General features: G+C 41.0%; 1 protein-coding gene across 1 annotated transcript; it reads right to left on the bottom strand.

Annotated features, from left to right (window-relative positions):
- Nucleotides 1-211: 211 nt before the first annotated feature.
- ccdc39 (coiled-coil domain containing 39) lies at nt 212-10061 on the bottom strand. Its single transcript, XM_027148517.2, has 20 exons — nt 9832-10061; nt 9373-9492; nt 9103-9249; nt 8764-8922; nt 8317-8409; nt 8067-8195; nt 7796-7987; nt 7603-7706; nt 7307-7439; nt 6994-7188; nt 6732-6896; nt 6516-6653; nt 6033-6241; nt 5692-5815; nt 5452-5611; nt 5202-5308; nt 1851-1991; nt 1417-1596; nt 1255-1340; nt 212-1059 (listed from the first exon to the last, which is right to left on the bottom strand). Exons 1-20 carry the CDS (start codon nt 9922-9924, stop codon nt 852-854), a joined length of 2883 nt encoding a protein of 960 aa, XP_027004318.2. The 5' UTR covers nt 9925-10061; the 3' UTR covers nt 212-851.
- Nucleotides 10062-10239: the final 178 nt, after the last annotated feature.

Raw genomic sequence — 10239 nt, 5'->3', positions numbered from 1 at the left:
TTGCAGAAAGACGTGCAGCAAAAAAAGTATAGCAATTATTTAATTATTTATTGCGCAACATTGCTAATTATAGCATTTCCTATAAGCCGATAGGGTTGCAGGAGTACATACGTCCATACGAGTTCCTGTGTTTGTATGAAACCCAACTTATTTTTTAACAAGTCCTAAAAGTAAAAAAACAAGGTGAATACAAATCAAACAAATGAGCCGAAAATATTACACTTCTTTATTTTATTATTGAGAAAAAATGGCATAATTATGAATTAATTGTTCTATCGATGATGGAAGACTGTCCTAGCCCAGATGCAGCAAGACAGGCTCAAAGCATGATACTACCACCACTATGTTTCACAGACAGTAGTTTCTTATAATGGAACATAAATTCCAAGTTTTATTTTGGGTTCATTCCTCCACAAAGTATTTTTCCAATAGTCCTCTGGCTTGTCTCACATATGATAGCAAATTTAATGGGCAATGTTCTTTTTGGAGAGTATTGGCTTTCTCCTTGCACACCGAGGTGGTTCAGTGTTCACCTGATAGCAGACTGATGAACATCAACATAAGCCAAAGTAAAACAGGCCTTTAGTTGCTTAGAAGTTCCCCTGTAATACCCTACATATTGCTTTTGGAGTGATCTTTGTTGGTTGACCACTTTTGGGAACGTACAAATGGTCTTAAATTTCCTCCATTTGTACAGAATCACACAAATATAATATTGGAACATTTTTCTGAATAAAAAAAATACAAAGTATAATATAATGTTTTTAGGTTATAGGTCATATAGGTCATATTTATGCAGAAATATAGACATTTCGCAAAGTGACACTGTACAGTGAAACAAGAAGAACTGATTAAGGACTCTTGAGACGGCTGCTCCTGATGGTCCTACCGCTCCTGTTGCTGTTACTGCTCCTGCTGCTGTCACTGTCCAGAGACTGAGCTAAAAGTGGAGGGGACATGGAAATTCCTAGGCTTAACTCAACCGTTTTAATAGAGGGCGAGTGAACTGCCAAGCCTCTGGCGCTGTTGCTTGCTGATGGCCCTGAGACTCTGGAAGATCTGGTCAAAAAGCATACAAAATACTGATGTTTGTAATATTAATAATAATATCTGTTTATCTGAAACGTCTAACATGTGAAGGAACAAACACATTAATTAATATACAACTGTGATGCTCTGATTGGCCAAGGAAAAGCTTTGAAGTATTGCATTCATCTGATGAATATGAAGTGCTCGTTTGCTGCAGTGGTTTACCTGAGAGAAGCGGAACTATGTGCCGAGCTCAGCTTTGAGGTCCTGCTTAACGGGGTTGATGAGGGAGAAGGAAGAGCAAGCCCGGCCTATGACAGAAAACATATCACTTACACACAATTTCCATGTTCACGATTGCCATTTGAGCACTGTGCAGCTGTTTACCTGCACGAAGTACATCTGTACTGTCGCCCGGAGGTCCGGGTGCTGCTCCGTGACTTCCAGAAGCATCTTATTCTTCGCCTTCTTGCAGTCTTTCAGTTCTTTCAGCTTGAGGTCACGTTCCTCAAAGGTCTCCTCTGTGGTGTTTTTACTAGTGCGGATCGCGTTTGTCAGCTTGGGGAACTGTAGTGTAAATAAATAATGTCAAATTTAACAATTTGGTCTTTAAGGAAGAGAGAAAAACCAAATAGAAAAGACACTTTTTTGTAACAAGACTTTTTTCCCCTACAGAATAGTTTCACCCTGTTGTGGAATCCTGTTATGTATGTATAAACAGCATTCCAAGTAAGATATGCAAAAAATGAATAAAAGAAAAGAAAAAAAACAAGGTACTCTATCAGGTTCAAACTGAATTACATAGATACAAGACACCTGACCTGCTTGGTGGCCCTGTCCAGTTTTTCCTGCTGACAAATTAGCTCATTTTTCAAAGAGACGATCTGCATTTCGAGATCTGCGTTTGTTTTTCTCTGAGCAGCTTCCTCCTGCTGTAGGCTGGTCAGTGAGCTGCTTGTGGCCTGACAAAGAAAGAAAGGGGAAAAAAACAGTGGAATGCAGATCTACAACTAACCTTAAGATTCCTGTGGGTTAAATAATTACCATATGTGAATCATAGAAGACAAAACCCACTTTCTATACAAAATAACTAATAATACTGAAGTGGATGTGAAACTAAAGGAATTAGAGCTCCAACTAAATATACCTGTTTGGTAACAATTTGCTAGTATGCAAATAGGACATCATTTACATTTCATTTATATTTACAGCATTTAGCAGACGCCCTTATCCAGAGCGACTTACAATGCTTTATACAACTGAGCAATTGAGGGTTAAGGGCCTTGCTCAGGGGTCCAGCAGTGGCAGCTTGGTGGACCTGGGAATCGAACTCACAACCTTCCAATTTGTTAGTCCAACACCTTCACCACTAGGCTACCATATCCCCAAACAGCTTCATGAAAACAAACCTTTCTAGCTGTGAGATATGAGAATATAAATCTATTTTTTTAAATGAAAACATCAGAAGTGATTAGTCAAAAAAGCAACCCAGAGGTCCAGGGTAATGCTCAAAACATGGTGTTACCAGTGGTGTAGTCTACGTGATACGCAGGTATACGCTGTATACCCACTAGGAAAGGCCAAGGATTTCCGTATACCCACTAGGAAATGCCACTTAGAAAGCGTGAGAATACGTAACAATATCGTTTTGTGACAGAACTTTCATTCATAAATTCACCCCGTCTATGTATTTGGAAAGCTTTGTAAACTACCAGTTCATTCAGTTCATAATATTCTGCAATGAAAAAGTGTTGGTGTTAAAACTGAACAAATGTTTATTCTTCACTATTAAATGTACATTGAAAATTGACCGCTGATAAAACCTGTGCTCCAGGTCCCATATTCATATAACATTTAATGCTAAATGTAGCTCTTAAAAGGTATAAAGTTCATCCAAAAATGAAAATTGTGTTATTTCCTCACCCTCAATTTGTTCCAAAACTGTATGTTTCTTTCTTCTGTTTAACACAAAAGATGATATTTTGAAAAATGTTGGTAATCAGACAGTTGGCAGCACCCACTGACTTTCATAGTCTATATTTTTTCCTACTGTGAAAGTCAATGGGTGCTGCCAACTGTCTGATTACATTTAGCCTTAAATGTTATATGAATATGGGACCTGGAGCACAGGTTTTATCAGCTGACTGTCTTTTGTTGCTTATAATAAATTGGAATGTTGATAACACATAAGCAGTCTTTAATAATGCTCTAAATTACATGTATGCATATTTTATGCATTAGTGAGTGTGGTGGTGCCTATGGGGTGTCGCTCTAGGATGGGTGCGTATGAGGCTGGGAGGGGGGGGATCACAGTATACTCACTACAAAAAACTAGACTACACCACTGGGTGTTACCACCATCACCATGCTTCACTGAGCAAAATTGTGTTCAAACTTGGACTCGTCAAACCCAAGAACAGTGTACACTACCCGGTACATATCACCTACTCTGCACACACGAGTCAGGTGTGTGGCTGCGGCTCAGTTAATGTTGAGCTCCATTAAGTAGGGGATTTTATTCACCTTAAATAAAGCGATTCTCTTTAATATAGTTCATGCAGATTCATCCATAAATTAGTTGAGGCAAAAATGCTGATTACCGATGTAATCGCAGTTTGTCTGTGAAAAAGGTTTTGCTGAGTCTGTAAATTAGCCGTCAATCACTGAGCTGTAGCCGCCCGTTCTTGTGGAGACTGTTTACTAGCGTAGTTAGCATGTTTTGTTGGGAAAATGACGGCTGATGTTTTATTCTTTATAAACTGCTACAGTTTCTTGGCATATCAGACATACAGCTGTTGATCGGACTTCAGTGAAAAAATATTTTGTTGTCCACTCTTTATTGTCTTTATTACTCGGCACTCATTGTCTACTTTTCTTTTCTTCGATTTGCTCATTTTTACTGAAGGGCTGCAAGTGCAAAGCGACAAAATGAAGTAGACAGTAACCAATGTCAATGTCTTCGGGGTGCGCCATCTGCCGGGGAAAGATGGGAATTACAGCTAGGTAAAATGATTGTGGTGTCTTTATAATAAAATTTAATTTAATAATATAACTTGGACGAGTTCGGCGGGCCGGATTAAAAAGTTTGCCCTTGTCTGTCCTAAATGTTTGTCTCTTGAGATTTCATTTGACTTGCCTTTGACTAAACTCATGGTATCTTATGTATGTATGTAACCTAGTGAGCCAGCATTAATGATGCAATGTTAGAGATTTAAGCACGTTATGTACGTCATTCTGGATAAGGGCATCTGCCAAATGCTGTAAATGTAAATGTACTTGCCCAGATTTGCGGAATTGCTTAGAAGTTCCCCTGTAATATCTATCCTACAGTACATAATGCTTTTTGGAGTGATTTGTTGTTTGACCACTTCTGGGAACGTACCAATGGTCTTAAATTACAAAGTATAATATATGTTTTTAGCTCATAGGCCATATAGGTCATATTTATGCTGAAATAAATATAGACATCTCTAAAGGGTTCACAAAGTGACACTGTACATTGAAACAACAGGACTCTTGAGACGGCTGCTCCTGATGTTCCTACAGAAAAGTGGAATTTGTGGAATGTTCAGCATGTATTTGTTTGGTGAAACGTGCATTATCATATATGAGCCATTATATACAGGTTAATCATATAACCAGAAATATCAATCAGACCATGAAGGAACAAACCTGAGATAAGCATCTCTTAAATATTAACAAAAATCTGCTCCTCGACAACTTACATTCCTTACAGTCATAACCATATTTTTCACTGTCACTCCTGAGTAATGAATATAATATAACGAATGGCTGGTTTCATACATTCATTCATTCATTCATTCATTTTCAACCGCTTATCCAAACTTCTCAGGTCAAGGGGAGCCTGTGCCTATCTCAGGCGTCATCGGGCATCGAGGCAGGATACACCCTGGACGGAGTGCCAACCCATCACAGGGCACACACACACTCTCATTCACTCACACACTCGCACACTACGGACAATTTTCCAGAGATGCCAATCAACCTACCATGCATGTCTTTGGACCGGGGGAGGAAACCGGAGTACCCGGAGGAAACCCCCGAGGCACGGGGAGAACATGCAAACTCCGCACACACAAGGCGGAGGTGGGAATCGAGGCAAAAAAAAAATAATAATCTTTTTTTTTAAAATGCCAGTGTATCAGACGTACCTCTATGTTTTCCTGCAGCTCTCGGATTTGGCGTCTCATGAACTTGACCTTCTCATCTGATGCCCTTTTCTGTTCCTCTAACTTCAATTTCTCTTGATACTCAGGACCTACAAAGTGAAAACACAATGGTTAATGGTTTTAATAGTCGAACTTCACTTCCTGGATATGGTTTAGTGAATGATTAATTCCTGCAGTTACCATATACAACTAACAACAAATAATATAGGGATACGGGAAGTCGTGCACGTACTGGATTCTGTGACCCTGTTGAAGGATTTCCGATGGGTGCTGTCATGGTTATTGAACAAGTGCACGGTGTTTTCCAGTGCCTTGTTCTCTTTCTCTGCTTTGCGGATCTTGCCGTCCAAATCGTCTACTTTGTAAAGAAGCTCCTCTTTCTTTTGAGCCGCCTTTGAGACAGATCGGCAATCAGATCTATGCTACAGTATGGAATTAAATTATTACCATCTGAAAAGGAAAATGTTGCTACCTTAATAATGTAATAGGCCTGCGATTTGTCTTCCTCACCCTCTGGTGCAGCCATGAAAATGGTGACGATCTCATATTTTTTCTTCATCTTGTCAACTTTGGACAGTCGTGCGTACAACTGGGTCCTGCAAGGAGGCAGTAAGTGGTGAGTCGTGGGACGTGGAACATGGGACAGTAGCACCAAGTAAAAAAAAGATGGCTGTCCTCGTTCATTTTGATGTACACTGACTAACTCTTACCGTGTTCTGAACCACACAAACATGCGGTTAGAAGTCTCACTTGTTACCTCTATATAGTAGCTATAATGCAAATGCCAATGTTGTCTTCCTGATCATGTCCCACCTGACCTCCTGCATGTCCTGCTCGGTGATCTTGAGCTGCTTGCTGTGAATTTCCCAATGCACACCGATCTCCTCCTGCCGTTCCTTCATGGCTGTCTGCAGATGCAGCTTCCTCTTCTCCAGAGAAAAGACGCCGTCCGCCTTGTCATATAGCAGGTTCCTGAGGTGCTTTACCTCCAGCTGCAGGATATTGTTCTCCACTATGCTGTCCTAATGGAGGAAGAGTGTCAAGCAGACTGCATGTGATGTGGTCCTTGTAAACCAGCACAGAGTCTATCAAGTACGATCTATACAAACTTTTCTGTCTCGACAAAATGTGACCGTCTAAAGTAAAAAACACAAACAGATAGTCAGGTCGTTTACTACTTTAACCAGTGCTGATTCTGATGTAGGTTTCCTGTGGTCACTTACAACTTAGCTACGAGTCATAAAAGAGCAGAACACTTGTAATTTAGCCCAAAGGAATGTTGTTGTAAGTGAGGACCTTTTTCTTGAGATGAATTCTCTTCATGTCTTTGTTCAATTTGTCGTCAACGAGGTTCAATTCGTCAATCTTTGTGGTCAGGTCTCTCATTTCTGCTCCCGTCTTCTCGTTCTCTTTCCTCACGCAGCGGATATCGTTCTGAAAACACACGTATGCACGGGTGTTAGGGTCAATATGCTTCACCCCTGGTACTGCTTGTTACCACTTTCTCTTCACCTGAAGCTTCTTGAGCTGTGCTGCAAGCAAAGCAGCTCCCTTTTTCTTTTCCTCCAGTGTTGCACTCAGCTCAGAGACCTGCTTTTCCAGAACCTGTTTCTCCTCCTTGTTCAAGTTGCCACTCAGATGGGCAATTTTCCCATCCAGAAACTGAACCTGGAACTCCTGGTAAAGAAAATTGCACCATGAGCTTTCAGTTAGAGGCACCTGAGGACAACATTTGGGACCATGAGGAGACTGCAGGACTGCTTAAATTCCTTGCCTGATTGTTGATGTAGTCCTGTTGCTTGAGAGCCTTTTGGTCCAGTTTACTGAGGCGGCTGTCCAGGCTGGACAGAGCTACACGACTGCCTGAGATATCCGCTACGACATTCTTCTCCTTGGCTCGCAGCGTCTGTTGCTCCTGTTTTTTCTGGAAGAGGAACTTATGTTCCCGCTGGAGCTGAGTGTCAATTTCCTGTATACAAACAAACACGCTGCGATTAATTAAGGTCAGGGACAAAAAGTAAGACAGATCATACCATTTTATACCAGAGTGTGTTTGAACGCTTGAAGATGATTGGTGGAGTGCTCACTTTAAGGTTTTTCTCATGGTCTCTGTGCAGCTGCTCCATTTGAGCAGCTCTCTCCTCCACGCTAAGTGCTTCCTCGGTCACGGCCTGCATCTTTGCTTCTAGAGCGACGTTATACAGCTGCATATCCTCTAAACTGCAAGGAATACAGAGTGAGCAGTAGAGCTTCGAGTGTTAGCAGGTTTTACCTAAGAGAACTGAAATTTATTTTATAATTAACTGGTGTACGAATTCTTCCTTCGTCCTCTGTCCACTTTACCGGGCCGCTAAATCTTTTTGTAACAATGAGGCAGAATTACTTTGCCGTTTTATCACTGATGTCCTTCTTAACGCTCGCTAAGTGGGATCTCTTAGCCTTGACGTCTGTAGCAGTGCGATCCACACAGCCCTTGAGGCTCACCAGCTGTGAAACAGCAACACGTTAATATAAGACCCTTCTCGTTATAAGCATGTAGGTAATGTACTGTAGTCGGTGCATGTATAAAAACATGCCTCATCTTGCAATTGAACAAAGTTGCTTTCCTCTTCTTGAAACTGTTGGCGTAGTCGGTTGGCCTGGCGTTCAACCGTGGCGATCTTCTTCTCACAGTCCTTGTTGTTCTCTACCTCGTTAGCTAGGAAGTTCTGCTTCTCTTTTATCAATGCTTTACGTTCATAGATCATCTGGTTCGTCTCTGCCAGCAGCTAAAAATAAAAATAAAACTTTCCTATCATTATTTCCCACAAGCATGTGTGCAGCTGATACATTAGTGTAGCTGTATACCAGAGCACACTGCTGCAGATCCTGGTCTTTCTGCCTCATCTGTTCAATGGAATTCTCCCAATGGCTGATCAGCTCCTGCGTCTCCACGTGGGACTTCTGCACCATCTCGACCGTCTTATCCATAGCCACCTGTGCTTGACACACACACACAAACATGCACAGATTTTACCTTGTAAATGTAATGGACTTGAACCTGAAGATGATTTTGTTTGTAGAGAAAAGTAACGGCCACTAACACGATCCAACAGACCTGTGTCATGATGGTCTCGGTGAACTCGTTCTCCAAAGCTTTTCTCTTCTGATTTGACTCCAGATTCAGCTTCTCCATGCTCAGAGTCAGCTTCTGTATGGCACATACAGTACAGTACAAGAACACGTCTAGTGTTTTGTAGAAAATAAATAGGTCAATATGTCTAAAACAGACTGCACAATCCAGTCGGCTTTCAGAAAAAAGGTCAATTCTGTGGTTGAGTGGTTCTGAGTCATATTATCTCGGAGAGACTATCTGTGTCTGTCACACACCCACAAGGCCGAAGATTCTTTATCAACGGCACGAAAGAACATCTTGTAAACTTGGTATGCACACGTATCTTGTGTAAAGTCTAGCAAACATTATCAGCTCTTCGGGATCACTCACTGTACTAGTATATGCACCTGTGTAAAGTTGCTACGATTAAAAAGAAGATATCAGACTCACGCGAATCCTGCTCTCGTCTTGCTGAGCATACTTGACGATGGCCATAGTGTCCTCGTCTTTGCGAGCTGATTCCTCCAGCCAGGCGCCCAAAGTCTGCTGGTTCCATTTCAGCTGACTCTTGAGCTCCTCCATCTTCTCTGTGGCTTTGAAGATGTAGTTCTGAAGCAGTGAAGAAATTATTTCAGATTTCCATCATATGTTTGGTCATTATGGAATTGTATGTTATGCGAAAGTGAGACTTTACGTACTCCATGTAAGAACTTAAGTCTCAATCTCACAATTTAACATAGCGAGATACATAAACCCTGTTCACCACAACATGAGCAGAAAATCTATAACCTCCCGCGGGTTCTTCTTCTTTCGCAGCGATATGAGCTCGTTCCGCAGCTTGGAAATCTCCTGAAGCTGTCGTCCTCCCTCTCTGTCAGCCAAGGCCCTGAAGTGCATCTCAGACTCCTTCTGCTTCTCTACAGCCCTGCACAGAGCCTGCACACAGACACGTCACATATTAATCGATCACAAATCTACACCGGTAGCTTTTTAGAAAATAAACTGCTTCTTTGGTCAAACACTAGGCAAAAAAAAAAAAAACACTAGATCATTTTTCACCTGAGTGTAAGTGCGCTCTTGCTGGACGTTTCTCAGATGTTCGGTCACGGCACCCATCCGCTCCATGTACTGGCTCACTTTGTTTTCTAGATTTAATACATATTTCTGCTTTCTCTGGATCTGTTGGGAGATTTTTTTTATACACATTTTTGCATCATATATGATCGTTTTCGTTCTGATGCTCATGATATTTTCTAGAGATATCATGTGGAAATAAATTTCTACTGTAAAATGCGTTTAGAGTAAGTAAGCTTCTTGTGCATTGTGATAAGATGTTGGAAAGATCTTTCAGTATAAAACTATTGTAATTAAAGCGTATTATACGGAGAGTAAGCTTTCGGCGCATGCGCAGAACCCTTGACTAGTCATTATAATTGATAATGGTTAATAACGTTGTAAAACGCTTTACTTTACCGCTTTAATAGTCTACCATATCTGTCTTTTTATGTATTTCCTTACCTCATCCTCCAATTTTGTATTCCCTGTGCTTGACACAGGAATGTCAAATTTTCTGTCCCAGCCAATTTGAGTCAAGACCTCAGAGAAAGCCATTTTTTTAGCAGAAATTTCTACTTTAGAAGAAACCGAGCAGCTTAATTCATTTAACTTGAACCTTGATGCTAGTTGCTCTGTGTTGTGTTGTGTTGTGGTTTGCGTTGCCTAACAACAGGGATGCTTTCAAGCACGTGCCTTCTTCAGCCAATAGAGAGCGCCAAAACCTTAAAACCACGAAAAGCGGAAGTGAAATTTAATTGTAAAAATCACTAGTAAATTAGTCATAAAGGTCAATTTTAAAGTTTGCTCTGGTTCGCAGACACAATACAGACGCTGCCCTGACTCCATACTCACTAACTGTCTGACAAAATT

Source organism: Tachysurus fulvidraco, chromosome 1, assembly GCF_022655615.1.
Source record: "Tachysurus fulvidraco isolate hzauxx_2018 chromosome 1, HZAU_PFXX_2.0, whole genome shotgun sequence".
Taxonomy (NCBI): Eukaryota; Metazoa; Chordata; class Actinopteri; order Siluriformes; family Bagridae; genus Tachysurus; species Tachysurus fulvidraco.
The sequence above is the reverse complement of the archived record's forward strand: the minus strand, read 5'-3'. Positions and strand labels throughout refer to the sequence as shown.